General features: G+C 40.4%; 2 protein-coding genes across 4 annotated transcripts in view; both read right to left on the bottom strand.

Annotated features, from left to right (window-relative positions):
• Positions 1-14030, bottom strand: part of SLC5A3 (solute carrier family 5 member 3) — a 32335-nt gene extending 18305 nt beyond the window's left edge. Inside the window, exon 1 of the mRNA XM_033135231.1 lies at positions 13899-14030. The gene's annotated coding sequence lies outside the window, so the exon portion shown is untranslated. The remainder of the gene's footprint in view (positions 1-13898) is intronic.
• Positions 1-14602, bottom strand: part of MRPS6 (mitochondrial ribosomal protein S6) — a 68522-nt gene extending 53920 nt beyond the window's left edge. Inside the window, exon 1 of one of the 3 annotated variants that reach the window (XM_033135285.1) lies at positions 14355-14602. In XM_033135285.1, the coding sequence (XP_032991176.1) occupies positions 14355-14396 (42 nt within the window). In that variant the 5' untranslated portion in view covers positions 14397-14602. Of the gene's footprint in view, positions 1-13898; positions 14031-14354 lie in introns of those variants that run through there. The other 2 variants (XM_033135274.1, XM_033135264.1) reach the window with 2 other exon arrangements.
• Between the last annotated feature and the right edge of the window lie 13283 nt (positions 14603-27885).

The following is a 27885-nucleotide window of genomic DNA, read 5'->3' as shown; positions in this document are numbered from 1 at the left end:
GAGAGCACTTTCTGAGAAATGCATCATTAGAAGACTTGGTCATTTCGCAATCATCACAGAGAGCACTGACACAAACCTAGATTGCAGAGCCTACTACACACCTAGGCTGTGTGGTCTACCACTGTCGTACATGCAGCCTGTCGCTGACCAATGCCTCACTATGTGGCACATGACTGTACAGCGCCAAAGACTAGACGTCAGCAGGTAAATATAACCTGTTGCCCTTGTTTGGGTTCAGATTCAAGCAAACCAAATGTGGATAAACAATGGAGACAACTCAAGGAATCTGAATATGGATTAGATGTTAAGGAATTGTATAAAGGCACTGTAGTTGTCTTTTTAAAAGCCCTTACCTTTTAAATATATACTAAATATTTACAGTTCAAATTTCATATCTGCATTTGCTTTAAAGTAATCCAGTAGTAACGGATTCAGAATCATCAACAGTTGCTAACACCAGTAGGAGACTATTGGAGAAAAGACTATTCAGTCTCAAGTTTGTCACTTCATAAATCACTTACTAATTACAAAAGAAAAAAAGATACATTTATAATGGAGCAATCTAGTGGATATCACCTAAATCAAATCACTGCCTAAAATCAAAGCGGGATAAACTGACATGCCTCCTTGTATGATACCCTGACATCCCTATGTAGCATTCCTGCCAACAATGTTTGACATAAGAAAGCAGTGAGACAAATCCAAACACTGAGACAGTCTGCAGACCAGCAGGCATGGACTCCTCCAAGTGCCACTGTCATTAATGACAAGGCTTGAAAACTGTTTAGATCAAGGAGGCTAAAGAGCTAACTGCATGATCTCTGACTGAATACTGGGTTAAAACACTAAAGAATATCAGTGGAATCACAGTAAATTTGAACACCAATTGAACATTTTATAACAGTATTATATCAATGTCAAATTTGACAGTAAGGTTTATGTTGTGGCTAGAAGAAGGCCCTCATTCCTTAGAAAGTCATGTCAAGGTGCCTGCAACTTTCAAATGGTGCTGAAAAAAAATAAAGAGCAAATATGGATAATTCTAATAATTGGTGATCAGGCAAAAAGTTTACAGGTATTAACTGAATTGTTCTTGTAACTCTTTTAAAGGTTTAGAATTTTAAGATAAAGTTAAAATATAAAATAATCCAGCAAAAAAAGTGGGAGAGGGAGTGGAGATGAAGCAACATTGGTAAATGTTGATTAACTGTTGAAGCTGGGTGATGGGTCCAATATAGAGATTCATTAAACAATTTACTTGTATGTATGCCTGGGTCTGTGTCTTAATTCTCACTTGTAAAAAATGGGAAAAACATGTACCGGAAAGCGACGTCATCAAGACCAATTACTAGATAATAAAGTCCTGTGGAAAAAAATTAAACATTAAACAACTGTCATGCACTGTCACTTCTTTCAGGAAAGGCTGGCAGACAACATATAAAACAACGAAGCCTGCTGAACTGAACGCAAGCGAATATGACTCCCAGCAAGGTCTCTGCACCTGCCTGCACTCCTGTGCCCAGGAAAAAGGGCCACAGCTCACTCCCCTGCTTCATGTTTAAGTCTCTGCCTTGCCTGAGCACTCTAATGAAACTGGAACTTGTCACATTTTGTCCCTTTATCCTGCTTTGTTTCTCAACAGCATTTGCTAGGTTGTCTCCCTTACGAAAGCTGGAACTTTTGTCCTACAGTTTACCACTATCTTCCCCAAACACATAGTAGTAGTGCTGGCACCTCGTAGGCACTCAAAAGATGTGAAATATTTCCTTCAATCTAAAGGGGCGTTAACTGTACTACTGCTGTAGTGTGCACCCCTTTTTATAGATTCAGTGATTAGAAGTACAGCTTCGAGTTTGAGACTGCCTTTAGAATCCTGGCTCCGCCCCTTACTGAATTGCTGTGTGACCCTGGGCACCTTCTTCCTGCTTGTTTTTTCATTTGTAAAACGGAGATCACATTATCCAACCCTCAAAATGGCTGAGCACTCAAAAGAAAAAAATGTCATACTCTATATAAAAAGCCCTGCTTACACCAACCAGTCACTAAAAATTAGGTATTATGGTCAACTTTGTGGTTCACCCTCATGTTTTCTGTTCTCATCCTACTTAGTTCCAATTTTATGTTCCTAGAAAAACAGTTCCTAGAAGAACAGATACCAAAGTTTCTCATTTTTCCATGTGACTGAGGCCAGAAAATGTAAACACCAGAGTCTTCCTAGTACACCAGATTCTAATTCTCCAAGGAGGCCAAGCCATAAATAGAAGATCCTGAAACTGGGATGTTTCCCTAAGGCAGATAATTTTGGTTGGAACATTTTAAAACTTTCTAATTTTCCCCAAGGGTTGGGGAATATAATATTTTCAAGAAGTAAAACATAACACATTAACAGGGTAACTTTAAAAGTATTTGGAAAGATTGGTATTGAACCTAAGAAGTGAACATAAAACTGGCACGGCATCATATATTACGAATGCAGCTACATTGTTCTCTTATATTTCAAAGATAGCACAAGTAGATAGACTGGTATAAAAATACAGAGAAACAGTGTCAGAATTGCTTTCATTGGATCTCAGAAGGTAAGAGATCCTGAAATGATAGCTTCCAATTATTTCATCCTAATCGGATAAAATATTTAATAAATAAAGAAAATATTAGGAAGAATTTCTTTTCTTCACTTGATTCTTAAAGTGAATTTGCAAAAACTCCTGGTACTCAATCCACACGTGAGAACGGCATTCCTGAGACCAACAGTGCTACCAGAGTCTGCCACACTTAAGACTGTCCCTGATGGAAACCTAAGGGGTCTAAGGTTTTCAAGACAGTATATTACACACAGTTGCTTTCTCACATAAATGCTAACAGAAGGCAAGTAGTACACCAGCAAAAGAATGACAATCAAAACAACCTACTACTGAGTCATACATTCACTTAACAGGTTCAAATGATTTTTAAAAAGGATACTTAAAGACATCTCTCCTGTAATAACATATGCCCAACAAAGATGCTATCCCCAAATCTAGCTTTTCGTTCAACAACAGAAACTCACCTTAAATCTGAATCTAACCAGTACTGAATGATGTTTTATATTTATAATTTGTACATAGGACATCTGAACAAAAACTGAAAACAGGGCAGATGTCTGGGACTTTAACTAGTTCTCCACCTTCTAAGAGAAGCTAAGACTGCAACGTGGGTGTCCCACACAAGGATCTGCCCAGCACCTGAAATCCAAGTGTAGCTAAGGTCTGATCACCACAGTGAGAATTTTCTCATACTGGACCACATCCACAGCAATCTGGCTGTTACAGCTGTACTTGGGATTCTTCACCTGACAAAATTAAAGCATTTTAACAGCCAGGGTAGAGGGTCAAGGGAAATGCTTTAAAAACCTAAGACTAAACAAAGACAAAATTGGAAAATCTTCATTCTGGAGCAGAAGCAAGCAAATGGCAGCTTATGAGCACTGAGGGGTCCAGGTCCAGGTCATTGGTGTTTGGTCCATTCTTTCATTTGGAATTCAATGTTTAAGCTTTCATCCACAGCAGCCTCTACTCAAGTAGTCTCAAAGTGGGTAGGGGTTCCTTACCTAGGGCACTGTAATCATAGTAAAAATGATTGAAGGGCTGGGGGCAGAACAAATCAATTATACCCTGGACTTGAAAGATAGGGGAAGAACAAACTGCACCTGAATTTTTTTATTTGCGATTTGCTGTTATGGATCTGGAGTGAGAGTGGGAAAGTGAGAAAGGCAAAAAGGGAAAGTCAGTCAAGATAATAACTTGGCTTCCATTCTATAGAAACATGAAGCCTGGTCAAAAATAATATTTCGTCATTCCCTTGTTCTATACTCTGACTAGAAGAGTACCTGGCTTTTTTCCATGGTAACACTATATTCCAAGGATCATAGGTCATATGTGGACTTCACAGACATACCCTGAGCAAAAAAATGTCATTTTCTTTGCCCAGAAACAGTATTTCAAACCCCTAAGAGGTTAATACAATCACCCAGGCATCTAAAGAAAAAATGGACTATGAATACCAATTTCTGACAGTTTATACTAAGTCATACTTGATTCCTGTGCCACTCTCTGCAGTCTACATGAACACATTAGCCCAAATGAGCATGCATAATCTAGTAGTCCAAAACTAGAAACTGATACGTTTAAGAACTGAACATGTTTGCCTTTTACTGTTAGTCCTATTGTAAACCAATGACCAAAAATAACAAGGTGAGTTTTGTCAACATGTGAGCAGCAATTGCTGAATCATAAATGCTAAAAGAGAAATTTAAAGGCAATGAAGGACATCTTTAAAGAACATCTAAAGCCAATTATCAAAATCAGAAATTATAAGATGGTAACTATACCTAACCAACAGGTACATTTCATTTGGTCCATGGTGCATAAATATTTTTGAGTTAGTTGCCAACATCCTAAAAATCAGATTTCCTGTAAAATCTGGATTTCTGATTAGAAACAGGATAGGAGAGGAGGAGCTGGCGAAACCAGGCCCATACTCCGCATGGCAGTAATAGACTGGAGTAGAGTAAGCACCAGCGCAGGAGCGCACACACCCACACCCGCCCCCCAGCAGCTCTTCATTTTGCCATGGGCCCACCCAACCTTTTCCATCTTGAATTAAAACACTCCCAACTATGACAAAATAATTTAAGGATAATGACAACCATTCATACTTACCCAGTTTTAAAACATAATAGTTAGAATTTACAACACACCCTGTCTATTCCTTTGACAACTTTGTTAAATAGCATTTATTAATTAATGAATACATTTATATTTTATGTTGCCATCTCCCATAGACAAGGAAATGTAAAAGTTACCAGCATTACTATTCTTCTTTGCCACATTCTTGTTTCTTCATCCATTATACACTCACACACACACATTTCTCAAGTCTGCTTCATCCGTTGCCCAATACCCTATACCATCCAATATCCCATTATGCAGCTTCGGAGTAAAATAAAATAATCAGGTACAGAAAAAGTTACAAATTAATTCTGAAATAAAGTGGGATTTAAAAGGCTGACAGTTACACACATATCAAAAAATGCACTCTCTTATAAAAGGTCGTATTTTGGTCTTGTTGGATGGCAGGTACTGCTGGCTTATAAGACAATTACTAAAAAAATCAATTAAGCATGTTAATGAAATATGTGCTGTATTATAACATGTGCTAAATATAAAATACTGCTTTAATTCCTTTATTTAAAAAAAGCCCATGCCAATAGGAATGAAACAAATCTCTTAAAATCACCAATTAAAAGGAAAAAACAGTTTTATAATACATTGCTGCATCAAAACTGAAAAGTAAAATACTAATTGAAAATACCACATAGCAGTAGGAATCGATTGGGCTACTATTTCCTGCTCCATCTGTTGATTCTACTGAAAAGTGGTCATCCTTATAGCTTTAGCAATCAGGCAATTAGCAATCAAACATTTACTGAGAAAGTTAAAATACTAAGTTTCCCCCCACACCTGCCTCAAATCACCTTAGCACTTAGCCTATCTAAACTGCATAATTCTTGTCTTTAATTTTCTCTAGTCTTCACTTTTCCCAACCTTCTCACATAAAAAACACATTTAAGTCTTACTAAGTATTAGTTATATAAGGTCAGATGGAAGAGATGAACACAGAGCCCAAACGCAAATAGTTCAGCTCTTGATGAGGAGTCCCAGCGCACAGTGCCTGGCAAAGGCCAGTAGCTGTTGAATAAACGATATACATCTATTTGACAAAGATGTGATTCTATGTTGGTAAGAGTTCAGGGGATCCCTCATACACTCTACAAATCACAGATGCAAAAGCTTGCCCTTGCTTAATTAGCATGCTAGCTATTACCATGTTTTCCCAAAAATAAGACCTATCCAGACAATCAGCTCTAATGCATTTTTTGGAGCAAAAATTAATGTAAGACCGGTCTTACATTATAGTAAAATAAGACCCGGTCTTATATAAGACCCGGTCTCATATTATATTATATAAGACCCAGTCTTATATTATAGTAAAATAAGACCGGGTCTTATATTAATTTTTGCTCCAAAAGACGCATTAGAGCTGATTATCCGGCTAGGTCTTATTTTCGGGGAAACAGTATGTAGAATGGCTCATGTTCCCTAATTCAAATATTTATTGAGCAAGTACTGTATTTCAGGTTTGACTCAGTCTCAGATTCTGATAAAATAACTTACATAAAAGAAATTTACCTTTAGGAGTCTCTTGATCAATAAAGTGTGAATGGAAAACTAGGCAATGAAGTTCAGTAACTTGCCCGAGGTCACAAAGCTACTTTAAGGACACACTGAACACTACAAACTCCAAGGTCATGTTACAACTTTCTCCTCAAAGACTCTCCAACTTAGGGAACACTTCCATTTTACAGATGAGGAAATGAGAATCCAAAAGGGTTAAGATCCCTAGGACGTAGGTGCCAGGAACCAAAACCAGGGAGCTCTCTCTCTAAAGCTCTTTCTAGGATCCCAGTGCCAGGTCTTTGTTCATTCCAACATAACACAACCACTATCTTCGTTTGGAAGCTTATATTCTTCCATCCATTTAGATAATGATCAAAGTACTTACTGAAGCAGAAGCCTTTGTATCCAAAACAATCATATCCAAAATAGGGAAAAAAAGGGATTAAAGCTAAAGTAGTAATCAAAAAATCATACATACATACCTTTTTTTTTAGGTTTCACACATACATGTACATAATTTGCCAATTTTAATATAGGGTAAAAGCACTTGGAGAAAGGGATCGATGATGTGGAGTTCTTGCTGAGTCAAGTTCCTTCTGCTTGATCTAAACCACATCTATAAATGCATCATCTACAATTTCCATTTCAGTTTCATTAAGGTGAACAGCTTTAAGAAATCCCTGTAAAGCAGTCTATATACAGAATCCTCCTGGACTATTATTGTTCTTCCTCCCAAACTTTTAGAGATTGCAGCCAAATCTAATTCTATAGCCATTATTTTAGTGACTCACCTTTACCAAATCTTTCCAAAGAATCCAGCTCGGTTTTCAGGGGGGAAAAAAGTTTGCACTTATTTTATCAGTTGACGTATTTAAATTATTATAAAACCAAGGTTACCTGCCATAAAACAGTGTTGGAAATCAACACGACTTCTGGCTCGCATATAATTTGCCCAGTGCAAGCCAAGTGCACAGAACTGAAAGCATCTTACTGGCACAAAAGGTCAGCATGCTATCTCATATCTAAGACCTGTTTTAGAGAGATGACAGTAGTAATCCTTGTAAGGCTTCTAAGTGACCATTGACTATATGTGCTAAGCAGAGCGGAGGACAGAAATGAAACAGATTTGACCCTTAGAATTTATAATCGAGCAAAGGAGATAAGAAACACTCACCAATTAACTGTAACACAAAGTAAAAAGGGATCCATATGGTAAGACAGAAAAACATCATGCAAGTTCAAAGGAAAGATTAGTGTCTACTCCAACAGCGCAGGTCATCAACAGTTGTTTAATGTACCAAGAGCGTTAAAATGAACTTCAGGCACGTTTTCATGGAGATGATGGGGCAATGTGAAAAGGGGGGGCATTCCAAGAAAGGCAGTGTGACATGTGTACCAAAGAAAATAAAAGGGAATTCTGTTTATGGGAATCTGCAGCAGCTTCATTTAATTGGCATATGGAATGGAGAATGAAAGAAATTGAGAGGTTTCTTTATTTAAAAAAAAAATAGGTTGGAATCCTATCAGAAGCGGCCTTGGATGATGCCAAACTTCATCCGTATGTCTCTTTCAAAAAGAGAGGTGTGCTGTAATTTGACAACAGCACTGTCACAAACAACTAATATGTGAAGGCAATGAAATAAGCAGAAAAGCATCACTATACAATGAATGCTTTGTATTTTCTTGTTCAAAATGCATCGCCATTTAATTCCTTTAAAGTATGTTCTCTCAAGAACGTATATTTTTGCACACCAAGAAGCATATATACAGGTATTAACTCCTCAGTAGTATGTTAGAGAGACCAGCTAAGAAACTGCAAGAATCAAGCCAGAAATACGAGACCAAGGCAGAGAAGAAACTATATGGGATTGAGACTGCAGGAACACAAAGAGTGAAATTTGTTCAGCCCCAGGTAACAGAAGACAGAGAACCCATAAACAGAAAATAAGACAAGTTTCGGCATAGGCAACGCATTACGTGTGAAGCACACTGAGTTTGCAGTGCTAAGGGGACATCCAGCAAGCTATAACCAGCACAGAGGAAAGTACGAAATGCCCGAATTCTTGGCTTATTACCTAAAAAAGGCAAGTCATACATATGAAGGTCAAAGGTATAGTATATAAAGAGAAGAGAAAGGAAAGAATCAAAGAGGAAATGTCAGAAACAGCACCATAAGAAACTAATAGAAATACTGGACTGGGAAATTATGCCTGCATACTCTAAACCAGGGGTCAGCAAATTTCTTTTATGAAGGACCTGATAGTAAATATAAACAAATGAACAAGGTTATGTTCCAATACACCTATATTTATGGACTCTGAAATTTGAATTTCTTAATTCTCGTGTCATAAAATTTTGTTTTCCCCAACGATTTAAAAATGTACAATACTTTCTCGACTCACAGACCATACAAATATTGGTGGCAAGTTAGATTTGGCCTGTAAACCACTTTGCCAACTCCTGCTCTAAGTTAGAGCAACAAGGGTAAGAGAACCAGATTAACTGCCCTTTTCCAAACTTCTGAGGGTATTTTTCCTTTAATTTGATAACCTAACAGACATTCACAAATTTGAATGATTTCCTTAAATTTGACTAATTCCTTAAATCCGACTCCCCTACGAGATAATTACATGTGTTGTGCTGATATTAAGTCCTGCTGGTTAAGAACACTGCCTTCCACTAAAAAGAAGTATTCCTTACCTTGAACAGAAAAATCATACCTGTACTACAGATACAGCAAGGCTCACTGAATGAAAAATATTACTTCTGAATTTGTCCGTCATTGCTTTCAAACTCTTAGTTTTCTTTAAAGTGATTTTAAAATCTAAAGGTTAGAAGATTCAACAGCACTCTGCATATAAATGCTTAGATTTTAAAAGCCTATGAACATCAGTATTGAATGTCAGTCATGAATAACAATTAAGAAAAAAAATTTTCGGGGCGGCCGGATGGCTCAGTTGGTTGGAGCCTGGGCTCTTGACAACAAGGTTGCCGGTTCATGGGATGGTGGGCTGTGCCCGCTGCAACAAAGATTGAAAACGGCGACTGGACTTGGAGCTGAGCTGCGCCCTCCACGGCTAGACTGGGGGACAATGACTTGACTTGGAGCTGATGGGCCCTGGAGAAACACACAGTTCCTCAATATTCCCCAATAAAATCTTTAAAAAAAAAAAAATTAGTGCAGAATGTCAACTTCTGACAGGCATTCATGATTACAAACCGTGTCTGATGAGGAAGGACTCCCTACCCCCAAGCCTCTCCTTGTACCTTAGTTGTAGCTCAGGGGCAGGAACGGGACTCCTTCTTCAATCACTTGCTGCGGCAATAAGCTGTAACCCAAGAACACTTTAATCCAAATGAAAGTATAACATTGTCCACAAAGCTCAAGTCTTTCATTACTAGAAAACTACTTTAAGTTGTCTGGTTTCAAGCAGACAAAACACTAAGAGTGATTATTAAAGACACAAGCTAAGCTACTCAGGGAGGGCCCATGAGAAGGACAAGACTAACAGCCATATGACAGCTAGAACAAAGATGTTTCCTTTCCATCTGAACTTTTGTCAGCCACCACCTGAGAGCAGAAATATCACCATTTGCTAGTCATCAAATGTTGCTAAGCAAGCCAAGCTACAATGATGACTAGGGCTGGCCAGTCCCACACTTGAGTTCATTAGCACCGTACGCCACTAAAACATTCTGGAGTTATTACTTTTCAGAAGATCCTAACTTGGATACAACTCTAGAACAAATACAAAACTTTTGCCAGGTTTTCTAAGCAAAAAGGCTTGAGTGAAGAGAAACAGAAGCGACTCTTCACCACATAATCAAAAAACTACTGCTTTCCACATTTTAGGAACTAGAATAACACAACACTTCGATTTCTAAACTTATAAAACCCAGGTGGTATAATAAACTCAGATTACATCATAAAACTCTGCCTACAAAACATTATTTCAATGAGTTATCTTAAAATTTAAAATATAACCTACTTTTCAATAAAATTGACAATGAGTATTAAACATAAAATAACTCAGGAAATGTTTTAAAGAAAAAGAACTTAAGATTTCCAAAGTACCTATCTGCTCTTTTATTCCTACTAGAACAATATATACAAAGGGGTATATAAATGCTGTTTTATTATACACACATGCATTCGCTTAGCAACTAAACTGGTTATTATTTAAACCATTAACCTTTAATTCCTCATGTAAAACTTCCTTAGTAGCAATGAGAAAACTTCAGGAAAAAATATTTTCCCAGGGCTTTCACAACTCCAAATAATGCCTACTCTGGGAAAACGTAGTAAGACATGATAATCAAAGTGTTCCTAAATTAAGTAACCAAAGAATATAAATGCTCTGCATTGATCTTCTTTTCTGCTCAAAATTCCTCATCCTGAACCCATTTCAAGCATAAAAACTGTCTACAGTTTACACAGCTTTTCCTAGGCTTTGCTACCCAGCACGTGGTTTTATCATTCATGTATTGGCAATTCAGTGTATCTTTAACCTATGTGAAATTAACTACCAATCTTTAAAACGTAATTTCAAAGTGAAATCAAAGGACACTGGCCATTTTCTCAACCTCTCCAGAAGAGACCTCAGGAATCAGTGTCAGACAGCAACCACCAAATGCAAGACCCCTCCCCCTCTATCGACCTGAATGTTCTGACTGCAAGAGGATAGGGTAGAAATGGAGAATTTTCCATCTCACAGGCAATTCGTTTCTTTTTCAGTTGTTAGAAAAGGTCTTTCACGTGCTGGATTGAGACTGCCTGGAAACCTGCAGCCTGTGCTTTTCTGTGTAGCTATGTCCTTCCACACTAAAGCCTTGACTACTGTGTTTTCCAGAAGTGAATAAAACTTTTTCGGTGCTCTCTGATACAGGCAAAATACTCTGAAAATCTTTTTATTTGGATACTCTTCTATAAACATGGTCAAAGACCAGTGTAAGCAACTATCCTTTCAAATGGCTTTAGTCATTACCTTTAAAGGCCTGGTTTCACGAAATCCATTACTTTATTATGTCCAATTTCAGACTTTAACCATACTTTTACTTACTTTTTATGCTAAATTAAAACAGAAGCTGGGGAAAATAGACATGACTTATATATACAAACATTAAAATAAAATTCAAGCTAAATAGCACCTACAAATAAATTTCTCCTTGGGAGGAACTGGTATCTACATTAATAAACGCACAAAGGTTTAAGGGCAACAAAAGTATAGACTCATTATAATTAATTCCCAATTGTAAACTGAGAAAGATATAATGAGAACTTCTAAGTGACTGATTAACACACAAACGTATAGTTCAATAAAGGCTCATTCTATATACTATACCCTGAAATCTTTCAATGGGGACTCCCACAAGTGACTGCTACAATGCCCTGGGTTGTCTAATAAGTATAGCACATTTCCTCAATTCCAAGACACATGAATGATTCGGGGAGGACTATGTCATCACATTAAAGGGGTATACTATAAAAGGTATACATTTCAGAATCTAAAAATATGCAACTTAGAATGGAGGAGTTACAATAGGCTTCCTACAGCAGGACCACGAACTGCTCTCGATTAGAACTGAGGTTTCCCAGGCATCAAAAAACGTGTACAAGCTCACAATGGGATTTTGCATTAAATAAACCTAGCATTAACTTTTTCCATTCATTTTTTCCTCAAGTATCGCTCCTACTTTAGAATCCGATAATTTTCCTAAACTGAAAACAAAATTGTTCAAAACCAGGAAGTCTTTGTGTTACACATTTACAACCTACTTTAAAAATGTTTTTTGTGAACCAAAAAAAATTGAGAAGTTTTTTTGTTGTTGTTGAATCTTAACTTTATTTAGGTCAAGGAACTCTCAACACAACTTCACCACCGTTACAATGTCCTATCTGCAGCCATGAGGGCCTCCTCCTCCAGGGAGGAGTTCACCCTGATTATCTGCTGAGGTTTTCTACCCCACCCCCCCTCCTGTGAGGATTTCAAGGAAAGTACTGAATTACTATTTTAACCAAACTGTACTATGTGGCTTATCTAAACTAGGGTAAAAGATGTATGCTCCACAATACAGGAGCATACAAATAAAAAACTGGATACAAAAAAAAAAAAAAAACCCAACACAGTAACTCAATAAAATACATTTCATATACTTGCAGCCATGTTAACCAATGTACTTTGCAGCTATGCTAAAGACAAAGAGTTCAAAGTTTTCATTTCAAACAATTATGCCTATACACTGACTCTTCAGCGATCACCCATTTCCTCCCTAAAACAAGGTGAAACAAAAGAAATTTCAATACCCGCATTTCCCCCTGTTCTGTGGTTACCTCCTAAAAAGCACAGGTTTAAAGGAGGGCTTAAACAATTTCAACACAATTAAAAATGTTTCCTTTTAAAAAATGTGCTTGTTTTCATTGTTCGTATTCTCTTTAAGCAATGTGTCTTACCATGGAGGACGGAAGGCCAAAAAAGGAGGACTACCCCAGGGGCTAGACTACACAATCTTATTTTCTCCCAAATTCTGGGATAACAAAGCTTGGGGGACACAATAGCCTTCCTGATCAAGAGGCACGGGTGTCCTTTCCCACTGTATAAGGTGCAAAGAATGTAGCTATCTCGGTAATTGTTACTTTTTCTGTAGAGCCTGGACCATGATCCAGGCTTAATTAAGTTCAACCAAACTTTGTAACTGCTATTCCACGAAATTGATTCACACATAAAAATATGTACAGGCCTCTAGTGCTGGAGGAAGCTATGCTTTCAAAGTTCAGACACAGTATATTTCACTTTTTATTAATACCTGGGGGGAGGGGGTGCATACACCACACTCTACGTTACCGAATTCAAGGAAGAATAGGGATTTCAGCGACGGCTTGAGGAGTACCTGACCCAGAACAGAGGACGAAGAGCTGCCTCCAGGCCGCGCAGGCCCCTGTCCTCGGCCACACCAGCATCTGAAGTGAACGGGCTGCAGGTTCGCTTATCATCCCTCCAAACCTGAAATACCCTACCTCAAGATCAATCAAAAGCAGGGGGAGAAAAGTTTCTTCCGGAGGCGCAAAAAAGGTCACAACTTGGATGAATGAAACTGGGCTAAGGGCACCCGGAGCAGGATTTTCGCTGAAGTCAGAAAAAGAGAAGTCAAAGATTTTTTAACGTGAGAGCGGTTGTATGCGACCGTGGTCCAGATAACTGCACAAACACGCTTTGGAGAACGTTTTATTGAACGCGGACGGTTCCGGGGCGGCCAGCAGGCGCTAGAGTGGTGGCGGACGGCGGAGGCGGAGCGGGCGGAGGTGGAGCGGGCGACGGCGGGGCCGGAGACAAGGCAGCTTCGCGACGACGGGAGCGGGGCCGGGCGCTCGCGCGTGTCCTCCCGCGGACCTTCCACAGGACTCCCGCTGCCGGCCCTGCACCCCCGCCCACCTGGCCGGCGGCTTGCGAGGCACACCCACCCGCGACCGCGCTCCCGCGCGGGCACACCCCCACCCCCCGCGCGCACGCGGCCTCGCCGAGCCGGCCAGCCCAAGCGCGCCCCCTCAGTGCGGACGCCCGCCGCCCGCCCGCCGCCCGCGGCCCTGGCCTCCTCCCGGCCATGCGGGGAGGACGAGGGGCGGTGGCCTAGCGGCCGTGGGGGCGCCCGCGCGGGAAGGCAGGTTCTGAAGGGAAGGTCACTTACCCGCTTCATGGCTTTCAGGATTAAAGCCAGCTCGTAACGGGGCATGCCCAAACGCTAGGCGCGCGACTCTGGACCGAACCGGCTCCCGAAACGCTGAGAGGCGGGGACAACGGGGAGCTGACGAGCTGCTCAGCCGGAAGGCTCCCAGGCGGCGAAAGCACGATCCGGCCCCGCGAGCCCGGGCTTAAAGGCTCTGGCAGCTGCGCAGACGGCCCGCCACGCCCCTCCGGCGCGCCACGCCCCCTGCGCGCAATGCCACGCCCCCTCCTTAAGGCGGCCGCGCCCCCTCGACAGCCTTGCTGCCTGCAGCGAGCCGGGGCCCCCCCTCCGCCAGAACCCCCACCCGGGTCCGGCACTGGTTGCGCTGGAACAGCGCCGTGGGCTCGGCCGAGTAACAGCCCACGGAGGCCCCACGCCCCCTCCGATGTTGCTGCAGCCGCCGCGCCTGCTACCTACGGTTCTCGAATCAGCTGGAACTTTCCACGCCTTCGGTCTCATCTAGGGCGGCGGGCAAATGTACGCTCCTGTGTGCGCGTGCGCTACTGTGCGGTCTTGTCCGTGCGCGCGCTTCTCGCTCCCGACTCCCTGCCGCGAGGAACCTTCTCGGTGGCTGCGCTCCTCCGGGGGGGCTGCGGCCAGACCCCGGGCTCTCGTCGCCCCCAGCTGCGTTAGGAGGTTCCGCAACGTTCCTGCTTCAGGCTGCGCCCGGTCCGCACTGGACCCACAAGGCCGGCGGAGAATGCCCGGGGCGGCCTGCCGCTCACGCCCACTGCCCACAGCTCTTCGTCTTCGCGCGGCCGCGGCTTTCCGGGGCCGCCCCCCTGGCGCGGTGGGCTCAAAGCGCAGGCTCTGGGCCCCCGCGCGGCTTAGCGTCGGGCCCCATGCCTCTCCGGCTCCCTGACCTTGGGCAGGCTCCTGCAGAAAGGGGACGTGGACGGCACGACTTCCCAGGGCAGATGCACGTGAACCGCTGAGAACCGTGCCTCAGCGACACAGCAATTTGTGTGAGCCCGGCGTGAGCCACGTCTTGTTGCCAAAGGCAGGCTAATACTTTGGCTCAGACGAATATTCTTTAAATGCTAGGCGTTTATTTAGAGGACCAGCCGTAACCGTCTGGGATTAGAGCGTGCCTGCACTCGCCTTAGCCCCGAGATGTGCACACAAGGCTCAACCAACTCTTCTCCCAGCCGGGGGCTGTACTACCTCTGTCAGGAAATGTGCTCAATACAGTTTTCAACAGCTCCACTCGTTAGAGATGGAGGCCCCTACAACTATCGCCCCTGCCCTTGCTTTCCCCATTAGAAGGGTCTGTGAGATGTTTGTCAACTTTAAAGTGAATTAATAAGTAAAACTTACTGAGCACTTACTATGTATCAGGCAATACGCTAAGGCTTTTATATGTAGCTCATAAAATTCTCCAGAGCGGTATGAGGCAAGTAACTAATATTAACTCCACTTTAGGGATTCAGAAATAGAGGCACGCAAAGGTTATATAACTAGCCCCAGGCCAAACATACTAATAGAAACAAACTTTGGATCCAGACTATCTGAAGGCTGAGCCCATATTCTTAGTCCAGCCTGGGGTTCTCCTACCACACAGATAAAGGTGCTGCTATTATTCAGTCGATTTACCATGTGTTCCAAAAATAGAGTTCGTTTGTCACCTTATCCAGAGACTTCACTATTTCTCACTTCCAATCTTGCATTCCCCGCAAAAGGTAAGGATGGTTTGAACACAACCTTTTCTGTATTATCTGGCTTTTAATATTTTCTGTTCTTGGACGTCTCTCTAACTCGTATTCTTCCTAAGAAAACTATACAGGTATTAATACAAATTACCGGGTTAGTGTAGGCTAATTTCACTCCTAGTTTAAGAGTAGATAGAATACTATAAATACCTTTACCCTTTATTGGATACATAGTTTGCAAATATTTTTTTCCCATTTTGTCAGTTGCCTTTTCATTTTGTTCGTATCCTTTGCTATGCAAAAGCTTAGTTTGATGCAATCCCACTGTTCTATTTTGCTTTTGTTGCCTGCACCTTGGTGTCATATATATATATATATATATATATATATATGTCAAATATATATATGTCAAATATATATATATACACATATATACATATATGTGTGTGTGTATATATAATATATATATATATATATATATATATATATATATATATATATAAATTGTTAACAAGGCCAATGTCAAGAAGCTTTTCCCCTATGTATAAGGGAAGGAAGCAAGGAATTTCTGGACTTGCATAAGTGAGTTACAGGTTTTCCTGGATGGTCTGACTTCAACTTACCAACCACATGTCCCCGTTTGGGACTGAGACGATACGGACCCAGAAGAAATATGCCAAGCCAAAGGGCAGGGCTGTACCATGAGCTGACTCAACTTTTAGCATTTCCTCTTGAAGCGCCGCAGTGTTTCCCTAATGCCCTGTAATGAGTGAGGGTCTGGCTTCTTCCTCTACTCCGCCCTCTAACCTGACAAGTGTCAGAAGGAAATTAGTCTGATTGCATAATGCCTCACCATCGCACCCCAAAACCCACCCAATCTGGTGGCTACCCACCGGCTCATTCCATTTCTTCTGAAAGGGAGAGAGGGCAGCTACCCTGATGTTCCCCCCCAACCTTTTTTTTTATAGCACAGCATCAGAATACTGGATTCATTAAAAATTAGTAATAAAATAAAATCACAAGGAACACTCCGAAGTTAGTGTCTTCCTACTGTAACTACAAATTTCACCAAAAAGATTTTATACTAGGTATGGTCAGCATTTAGAAATATGAAACATTACTGCAATAATGCATTACTTAAAAAAAATATTCTGATACTTAGGAATAAACTTAACCAAGGTGGTGAAGGATCTGTGCACTGAAAACTATAAAACATTGATGAAATAAAGCAGACATAAATAAATGGAAAGATATTCCATGTTGGTGGATTAGAAGAATTAATATTATTAACATGCCCATACTACTCAAAGCCATCTACAGATTCCATGCAATCCCTATCAAAATCCCAATGATATTTTTTACAGAAATAGAAAAAAAATCATAAAATGCATTTGGAACCGCAAAGACCCTGAATAGCCAAAGCAATTTTGAGCAAGAAGAACAAAGCTGGAGATAGCACACTTCCCAATTTCAAATTACAAAGCTATAGTAATCAAAAGAGTATAGTACTGGCATAAAAACATATACAGACCAATGGAACAGAATAGAGAGCCCAGAAATAAACTCGCACATGTACAGGCAACTGATCTTTGACAAGGGTGCCATGAAAACACAATGGGAAAAAGATAATCTGTTCAATAAACAGTGTTGGGAAAACTGAATATCCACATGCGAAGGAGTGAAATTGAACCCTTACCTTATACCACAGACAAAAATCAACTCAAAATGAATTGCAGATGTATACATAAGACCTGAAACCATAAAACTCCTAGAAAAAATTAGGGGAAAAACTTTGCGACATTGGCTTTGCTAATGATTTTTTGGATATGACACCAAAAGCACAGGCAACAAAAGCAAAATAGAAAAGTGGGATTGCATCAAACTAAAAAGCTTCTGCATAGCAAAGGAAACAATCAACAAAGGGAAAAGGCAACCTACAGAATGGGAGAAGATATTTGCAAACCATATATCTGATAAGGGGTTAATATCCAAAATATATAAGGAATTCAACTCAATAGCAAATAAATAATAACCTGGCTAAAAAACGGGCAAAGGAACTGAATTTCCCCAAAGAGGGTATATAAATCACCAACATGTAAATGAAAAGGTGCTCAACATCACTAATCATCTGGGAAATGCAAATCAAAACCACAATGAGATATCACCTCACACCTGTTAGAGGAGCCGTTATCAAAAAGTCAGGAGATAACAAGTATTGGAGAAAATGTGGAGAAAAGGAATCTTGTACACTGTTGCTGAGAATGTAAATTGGTGCAGCCATTATGGAAAATAGTGTGGAGGCTCCGGAAAAAAAATTTAAAAAAACAAACAAAAAACTATGATCCGGCAATCCCTCTTCTGGTTATATATCTGAAAGAATTGAAATCAAGATCTTGAAGAAGTATCTGCACTCCCATGTTCATTGCAGCATTATTCACAATAGCCAAGACGTAGAAGAATGTAAATGTCCATGGCTGAATAAAGATGATTGATTTTTTTAAAGTGGCACAGCCTTAAAAAAGAAGAAAATATTGCCATTTTGTGACAACATGAATAAACCTGGAGGACACTGTGTAAGTGAAATAAGCCAGACACAGAAAGACACATATATAACATATAAAACCACTTTGATGTGGCATCTAATATAGTCAAACTCAGAGGAGCAGAGGGTAGAATGCTGGTTGTCAAGAGCTGCGGGGAAGGCAGATTGGGAGGTATTAGTCAAAGAGTACAAAGTTTCAGTTATACAAGAAAAAAATATTGTAACTTAGGGTCTCCAAAACATTTAGTATGATTATGTTTAAGATTTGATTAACCAGAAATCTTGATTCATTTTCAAGTACGTTTTCAGGACAGGGAACAGGAAAGAAAAAAAATAAGAACAGAAGTCAAAATCCAGGCCTATTTCAAAACAGTAACCTCAGTGTATGCCCTGGGTCAGTTTGATCACCTTTACCGTCTTATTTTACATTGCTATATAATGAGACTTGATCTTAGGCTCATGCAAATCATTAATTTTCAAAGACAGCTGTCATTTTTCCTTACTGAATCCAATGTTTTGAGCACTCACCATGAGCCAGGAACTGTTCTAAGTGCTTTGCATGTATTAACATTTAATTCTCACACAAAGCTAGGTATTGTCACTTCCCCCATTTTACAGATGAGGAAAATGAGACTTAAGAAATATTCATAATATTCATACATTCAAAGAAATATTCATTGCCCCAAATCATACAGAACCTAGAACCTTCACACTTAACCCTAATACCAAACAGCACCTCAATGTTTACTAGCCAGTGCAAATTGAGTACCTATCAGTTCATCAGCAAACTTTTATTGAGGTCCTACTCCCAACACCCAAATACGTGGTCCTCCCTTGAGCGACCAAACTCTCCCTTTGCACAGGCTTCTTCCTACTGCCTTGAAGCATACTTGGGTCTCTTCTAGCTAGAAAAAGTCTCATCTTAACCCTGTTGCCCTCTCACCTTGTCATTTTTCTTTCTTTTACAGCCACATTTCTCCAAGTGTCCAATCCAACTGCATCCCCTCCCAGCCTTTGCCACCTGTGTTCACCCATGCCCTCACCACTGGTCTCCTGTTCACCCCTCGAGTGGCTGTTTCCCAGGTAGCGTTGTCAGGGACTCCTCTGCACTCTTCTTTGACATCCATGACCCTGCATTCTTGAAGTTCTCCTTTGTCTCCTGGGTCCCCTTTTCCAGCTTTGTTTTCCTTTCCTGTCCCTGAACATGGCTGTTCTCCAAAGCAAAGAAAAATCCTAGCGGCAGGATTTAAGGTGGAACCTTCACATCACCTGAGCTCCTGTCTTCAAAGTGTGTTGGCGTTTGGCTCTCAAGAACTTTGAATTGATCTTTCTTGCCAGGATCCCAGTCTACTGTAAAACTACAGGTGGGAGGTGGAAAGTGTATAAAATAAGTGATCTCCCAGTCTGTAGATAAGGAATCTGATAAGGAAACAAGGTAAATTATTTATCCCAGGCCATACACCCCTGGCCTGGCACAACTCAGAGAAAAAAAACAACTTTGTTTACCAGATTCTTTGACCTAGCCATGTGCTACCATGTTTGCCCTAAAATAAGACCTGGCTGGACCATCAGCTCGAATGCATCTTTTGGAGCAAAAATTAATATAAGACCCAGTCTTATATAAGACCTGGTATTAAATTATATTATATTATTATATAAATATAATACTGGAAGGGTCTTATGTTAATTTTTGCTCCAAAAGACACCTTCGAGCTGATGGTCTGGCTAGGTCTTATTTTCAGGGAAACACAGGATGTGCTATGATGCCCGTTTTATTGTTGCTAATGAATAAACCCATTGGGAGGGCGATCCTCCAGTATTCTAAAATGTGAGTTCTAAATATCATTGGGAAGAGGTGAGATAAACCCAGAGCATCATTTCTGCTTATGTAACTTTGTGTCTCTAAATACAAACCTTCAGAAAGTGAAGAAATGTGAACGTTTCCAATTAATGGAGAACATAATCTCATTGCAAACCAAGTCATAATTTAAGCTGTCAGTCCTCATTCTATCAGCCTGTCATCTGCTCCCCGGTAATAGTGAGTCCCCATTGCTGGGAACGTGCACGCCCCCTCCTTGCACGAAGACCTGGGGTTGGGCCATAGCTAACTGCTCCCAGGACCTGGATGGCTAAGATCCGCCCTCTGCTTGGCTGTGTCTCTGTTCCGCAGCCGATGGCCCAGGCCCATGTCACAACATTTCAAAATGTATTTTGTTTTTAAATGATTAGTGAACCCACTGGTATTTCCTAAACCCCCTACAAAACCCTCACCCACCCTTTCAGGCCCTGTCAGCCAAATTAACTTGCCTTGGGTTCTTTTTGTCTTCTCAGTGAGCCTTAGGTACCACGTGACTGGTGTTGACCGACCTCACTCAGTCCGCCCTCATATGTGCTGTTGGCTGCGTCTTGCAGAATGAAATACTGCATGTACCATGTATTCCTAGGTCAGACATTTTGGGTGCTCTTTAAACATTTTCTTCTTTTTTAATCCACCAATTTACAAACGATTTTTCTAATTTTGGTCAATAAATAAGTTTTGGGGGAATGGAGGAAGAGGGAGATCATATTTGGGCCCCACTTACAAGAAAAATAAAAGGTAAAGCAAACGTTGCTTCAATGGGATGTTCTCTTACCTTCCCCTCTGCCTTCTCTCCCCTGCAAAAAAAAACAAGGATGGGATGTTTGTGAGAGATGTTCTTCTTACCACAATATCTTCTTTCGGAAAGAAATGCTTACTATGTTGTATCACTTTCTAACTGTAAAAAGACAAAATACTTACTTCCTGCATCTTCGCTTATTAAAGGAGTTTTTTTTTGTTTTGTTTTGTTTTTCTTTTAACCTTAATATAAAGTGTCCTCCACGGCCTATTGCAGGACCACGAGTGTTCTTCATGTTAAATCTCAATAGTGTTGGAAGTATTAAACAGCTTTACGTTCTTTCTCCACAAGTGCAAAATCCAGGAGAAAACACACGTGGCAGGATTATAGATTTAGTAATAGGTACAAAGGCCGTGAGCTGGAGAGGGGTTGCAGGAAGGTGAAACAGCACCTCAGGAGGCTCCAGGGGACGAGGCTTCCTGGGCAGAGGCACTAAACAAAGGCAGGGGGAGCACCCTGCAAAGTAAACTAGGGGGCAAATACTCAGGGTGAGGCCTGAGCCGTGGGAGCGTCAGGTTCGCATGGATTCAGAGGGGGCCAGTGTGCAAGCAGGGACAAGCTCAGAGGGCATTGCAAAGGCCAAAGAGGGGGTGGAAGCTAGTGGAGCTTGAAGGAGGGGGTGTTAGGGGATAGGGTCTGTAGGATTTGGCGATTGTTTGGATGTTTGAGGAGCAGCTAGTGAGGCAAGTGTCAGCAGTGGCTCCTGGGTTTCTTCTCAAGAAACATTCTGGACTAACTTTCCTTTGTTCTGGTCACACCCATAGGTGGTATTTCCTCAGCTCCTAATTCATAAAGCTTGTATTACCATTCAGTGTGTTAGCATTTTTTTTCTCCACATGTCTTACCTTCATATATTTTCACAGCAAGATTATAATCTTCTGAAGAAGATTGCTCTGAATAGTCTCCCTATTCAGGGCTTTAAATGAAAGACAGAAGGTGATAGTCCTAAAGCGGACATTTAGTCCTAAACCACCTAAGTGATCAGGCCACCCCAAAGAATGTTGAAAAGTGGGTATCATGACACCGCCAGTCAACACTTGTTGGAAAGGTCATCATACAAGTATCATCTCCAAGTGCAGTCCTCTGTGAGGATCATCCCGGGGCTGTTGATCCACACGGGAAGAATGCCCTCATTGTAATCAGACAGGGTTGAACAGACATTTAGTAAAAGGAGCAAAGCCCAGAGGTGCTAGATTACACTCCACAGTTCTGCAGCCCCCACTGACTCAGCGATAAGTTTGCCTTGACAACAGAGTTGTGCCCTTGATCTGAACTTCATTGGACTTCCTTTCACTAAGGAAGAAGGTGACAGGGAGGCAGAGGGGATTCCAGCAGAGAACACGTTTAGGAAGTAAATAATCGTTTGCAATAGAGAAGGTATCTGGTAGGAAGCCAAACCCTCAAAAGTAGCTGTGAGCAAGATTTTATACTTAGGAATGTATCAAATCAGGATATAATATTTTACCATTAGATAGCATCTATTTTTTCAAATTGCCCCTATTTTTAAAAATAAACATAATGGCAATAATAGTAGCAGCTATCTATACTGCAAAAAGAGGAAAAAAAGAACATTCCTTACAAGCAATTAAAATTACAAGATAACTGGGAGTTATCTTGGGGAGTGATACCTCCCACAATAAACCATCTTGAACTTTCAACCTGTTTACTGAGACCTTAGGTGAATATGCAGGAAACATCTTGGGAATTTAGCTCCCAGCTTGAATAAAGAAGTCCACAATTGACCTTAATATTAAATACCTAACCACTAAGAAAACTTTAAATAACTCTGTTGACCAGTGCTCCTCTCTAATATTATTGCAAATGGAACAAGTCATTTTTGCGATAACAAATCATTACATACAATGCTATTATTAAATGATTCCTACAAAGGACTAACTTTCGCAATGATCAATTATTTAAAAATCGTTTTGTTTTTTTCTTTTCCCTTTTGCTCCAAAATGTTCCGAATCTCAATGAGACTACTTTTGGGACCAAGAATGACACTTTCCCGTCAATCAACAATATGCCTGGTTGACATTAGAGCAACTAGATAGGAGAATCTCTTCCTGTTATTAACGATTCAGTGATTAAGAAAAGACATGTTGGGAGGAGGATAGTAGATGAGGGTAAACGGTAACAAATATATGGTGATGGAAGGAGAACTGACTCTGGTTGGTGAACACACAATGGGATTTATAGATGATGTAATACAGAATTGTACACCTGAAATCTATGCAACTTTACTAACAATTGTCACCCCAATAAACTTTCATTAAAAAAAAAGAAAGAAAAGTCCCTAGATGCAGCATAACAAGGCAGTTTGTCTGATGGTGAGGAAGACCAGCTTCTGACCTTGAAGGCAGAGCTACTAAACTTAAGTCCAGCGGGGAGCCCATGGTTAAGTGCCACAGGTAATCTGCTAGGACCAGGAACCCTTCTTTTCACCACCTCACCGCCACTCACCTGGATACTGTGATTCACATCCTTCCACTGTGGCTGAAGGGTCTTTCTGAAAATGCAAATCGGATTCAGTCTCTCCACAGCCTAAATACTTCAGTGGTTCTCCACTGCCCTCAAGGTCAAGTCCAACCTCCTCAACAGGCTTTTATGAGCCCGTAGGGGCGCTATCTGCCTCCACCCCTCTAGCCACTCCTCAGCATGCCACACCATCCTGTTTGCAAGTCCCCTGAGCTCTGCACTTTCCCTCCTGCCCTTTGCCCTCTGCCTCGAAAACACTCCACTTCCTTCACCTAGCCTATTTTTATTCCCTCTCCCCTTATTTTTAAATTATGAGATATACAGACAAAGATTGCGTGAAACACATATGGAGCATTTAAAGAATAATTATTTAACAAGCCTCCCAGAATCTCATATCCCAGAATCCTCTTCATGCCTCTCTAGAAACACAACCCCACTCCTCCCCACTTTCCTTTATGGTTGTACCATCTACTCCCTAAGCTACTCCCTAAGCAGTAGCTTATTTCTGTCTGCTTTTTGAATGTTGTATGAGTGTCTTCCTTTTTTTCCCTCCCCTATATTTTGTCTGAGATTCATCCAAGTTATTGAGTGTAGCTGTAGTTTGTTTATTTTCATTGCTGATACCATTCCATTGTACAACTAAACCACTGTTATCTATTCTGCCATTGAAGGTGGGTTGTTCCGTCTGTGGGTGGCTATTACAAATAATACCACTGGGAACATTCTTATACATGTGCATATGTGTACAGTGCATGTATATGTACACATGCAAAGAGTGCCGCTAAGGGCTACACCTAGGAGTGGAATGCTGTCTCCCAGAGTACGCAAAACTTCCACTTTTCTACATAATGCCAGTTTTCCAAAGTGATGGTCCTGGTTTGCCCTCCCCCTCAGTAGTATCTGTGAATTGGCTAATGCTCTGTTCAGGTCTCAGTTTTAACCACCGCTCCCCAGAAAGCCTACCCTAACCTTGGAAGTCTGGATCAGATGCACCTCATTTGTATTCCTTTAGCACTTGTGCTTACTCCACCATCACATGAATCCTACCTTCTTACATGCACATGACAAAAGTGAAAAGATGCTGCTCAGATATATGAACAGACACTTCATCAAAGAAGATGACTAATAAGCACATGAAAAGTTGTTCAACATCATTAGTTATTAAGAAAATGCAAGTTACTATTGTACAAACTATGTATACTGTCAGATGGGTCCTAGACTTATCGAGGGGATCACTTCATAAATTATATAAATGTCTAACCACTACACTATATACCTGAAACTAATATAAGATAATATTGAATGTCAATTATAATTTAAAAAAATATATAGTCATAGGGATATAAAGTACAGCATAGGGAATATAGTCAATAATATTGTAACAACTATGTATGGTTCAGATGGGTAATAGACTTATTAGTGTTATCACTCTGTGAGGTGTATAAATGTCGAATTACTATGTTGTTTGTACATCTGAAACTAATAAAAAAAAAAAAACCACAGTGAAAAAAAACCACAATGAGATACCACTACATGGTAGCCATACCTGCTGGAATGGCTAAAATTAAAAAGAGAAGCCCAGGGCAGAGGGGTGGCTCAGTTGGTTGGAGCACTGGCTCTGGGTAATGGCCACATCTATAGTGAAGTCGATGAGCTGCTGCTCAGCTCCCAGGAGGCCTGATGGCTCGGTTAGTTGGAGCGTGGGCTCTCAACCACAAGGTTGCCAATTGGACTCCTCGACTCCTGCAAGGGATGGTGAGCTCCGCTCCCTGCAACTGACAATGGCAACTGGACCTGGAGCTGGGCTGCGCCCTCCACAAGTAAGATTGAAAGGACAACAATTTGACTTGGAAAAAGTCCCAGAAGTACATACTGTTCCCCAATAAAGTCCTGTTCCCCTTCCCCAATAAAATCCTTAAAAATAAATAAATAAATAAAATAAAAAACAACAACAACAAAAAGACAAGACCAAATATTAGTAAGGAGATGGAGCAACTGAATCTCTCATACACTGCAGATGGGAATGCAAAGTGGTGCAATCATTTTGACAATTTCTTAAAATGCTGCAGATAGATCTACCATATGATCTGCCATTCTACTCCTACTGTGTTTCCCCAAAAATAAGATCTAGCTGGACAATCAGCTCTAATGCATCTTTTGGAGCAAAAATTAATATAAGACCCGGTATTATATTTTATTGTATTGTATTGTATTGTATTATATTATATTATATTATATTATATTATATTATATTATATTATATTATATTATAAAGATCCAGTCTTATTTTACTATTATATAAGACCTGGTCTTATAGTAAAATAATATAGTAAAATAAGACTGGGTCTTATATAATAGCAAAATAAGACCGGATCTTATATAATATAATATAATATAATATAATATAATATAATATAATATAATACAATATAATATAATACCTATATTAATGTTTGCTTCAAAAGACACATTAGAGCTGATTGTTTGGCCAGTCCTATTTTCGGGGAAACACGGTAAGTATTTACCTAAGATAAATGAAAACATGTGTCCATACAAAGATTTGTACACAATGCTCATAGCAGCTTTATTTGTAGTAGGCAAAAACTGAAAACAACTCAAATGACTATCAACAGATAAACAACTGTGATATGCCCATACACTGGAATACAAGTCAGCAATAAAAAGGAGTGAACTAGTGATATATTAGGCAACATAAATAAATCTCAATTATGCTCAGGGAAAGAAGGGGAAAAAGTACATACTGAATGATTCTATTTATATAAAATTCTAGAAAATTTAAACTATAGTGATAGAAAACAGGTCGGTGGTTGTATGAGGTAGAAGTGAAGGAGAGAGGTTACAATGGGGCATGAGGAAATTTGGGAGAGGAGTGATGGATATATTTATTATCTTGGTTAAGGTAATAGTCTCACAGATGTAAACATGTCAAAACTTAAATTGTATACTTCAAATATGTGCAATTTATTGTGTATCAATTAAAACTCAAAAAAGCTGTGAAAATATAAGTCATTTACATCATTATTATGCTCTGAGGAAAGTCATTTTAGGTCATTGTTCTCATATACCTCTACCCTATTCTTCCCCTTTTCCCCTTCCTCAAATTCCTGGATGGAAGGTCGAGCCCATACCCACCTCTGGTATTCATATCAATTAAGCTGAAAGAAAAAAGTCTATGTGAAAAGAATTTTGGATGTGGATAAGCACGTGGATAAGAAATAGTCTTCAAGAAGTTATAATCTAGGTAGAGAGAGAAGATGTAAATATGTTTAAAATTAAAATGTCTAATAGGATTTAAGTTCAATTGTAAAAAATGGAAAATATATAAAAAGAGAGTGATTCACTGCCGAATAAAGAGTACAGAAATAAATTTCCAAAGTGAGATTACTTTGGGCTAGGATGGTTTGGGAAGGTTTGATGTAAAATGTGGGATTTGAGCTGGAATGTGAACCCTGGATAACATTTGGATAAATGGGAGGAGGAAAGAGAATAAACACAAGATGTTTTGGTGGGGTCAAAGAATGGTGACATTGAGGAAATAAGTTTGACAGGAAGAAACGTTTCCGTAAAAGAATCACACGACTTTTCAAAAGTGGCACCAGAATTGGAGGGTATTGAGTACCAAGTGGAGAGTTTAAACTCCCAGCCTTTATTTCCTCCTTAACACGAAGAAGAACTTTTGAGGTAGTGAGTCTTTCATTGTTGTAATCATTCAGCAAAGAGTGTATGAGCATATGCAAGAGGAATGTGCAAAGTAGATAACTCCTGTATGGACAAATCCCCTCAAATCCTAAGACCCTGGTCACAGATTCGTGAGTTTTGAAAGCAACATTAGAAGTTGCACTGGATATTTGTCTGATAGAAGATTGGTTCCTCTTGGAGGTGGTGCCTGACTCCCACTCCAGAGCCAACATGGATAGATTTTTCCCCTACTCCATTCCACGTTCAGCCAGGGAATAGAAGACGATGCAGGTACAACTGTCAGACTCTCTCCCATGATTCTGAATCCAGAGTAAATGACTCCGTGACAAGAGGAATAGTTAGAGTTCATTAATTTATCACATTCACCAGATCCTTCCTGCTTCATGGCTGTGGCTATGCTTCGTGCTAACCAGCCCGCTGGAGTACTTGTGGTTCCTGGCCAGTACTCTGCTCGCTGGTCAATTCTGTGATTCCCCTAACATCTTTCTAATACATTTCATATTTGCCTAAGACACTAAAGTCTGTTTCTGTTGCTTGAAGCCAAGAACGCTGACTGACACAGAATTCTTCTGTCAGTAGAATTCTTAATGCAATAGTTCCCTGCATAGACCTATTGGCCTTAGCTCAGCCCCCCGGGACCACATGGAACAAGTCTATCCCCTCTTCTATGTGAGCTCTTCCCATGTCTGAAGACAGCTCTCTGGACTATCCCTTTCCTTCCCTAGGCTAAATGCCCTTATGTTCCTTTGGGCACTTCTCATCTTACCCGAGATGGATTGCTGCACCCGCCAGAACACTAGTTCTAAGGGTGTGCAGCTGTTTAGTCAGACCTTTGTGACTCAGGAGATATTTGTTGAATGAGTGAATCTCACCAATTAAAAGTTTTGCTTTGGGCTACAATA

This window comes from Rhinolophus ferrumequinum, chromosome 2 (genome assembly GCF_004115265.2).
Source record: "Rhinolophus ferrumequinum isolate MPI-CBG mRhiFer1 chromosome 2, mRhiFer1_v1.p, whole genome shotgun sequence".
In the NCBI taxonomy this organism is placed as follows: Eukaryota; Metazoa; Chordata; class Mammalia; order Chiroptera; family Rhinolophidae; genus Rhinolophus; species Rhinolophus ferrumequinum.
This window is presented reverse-complemented; position numbering and strand designations above follow the sequence as displayed.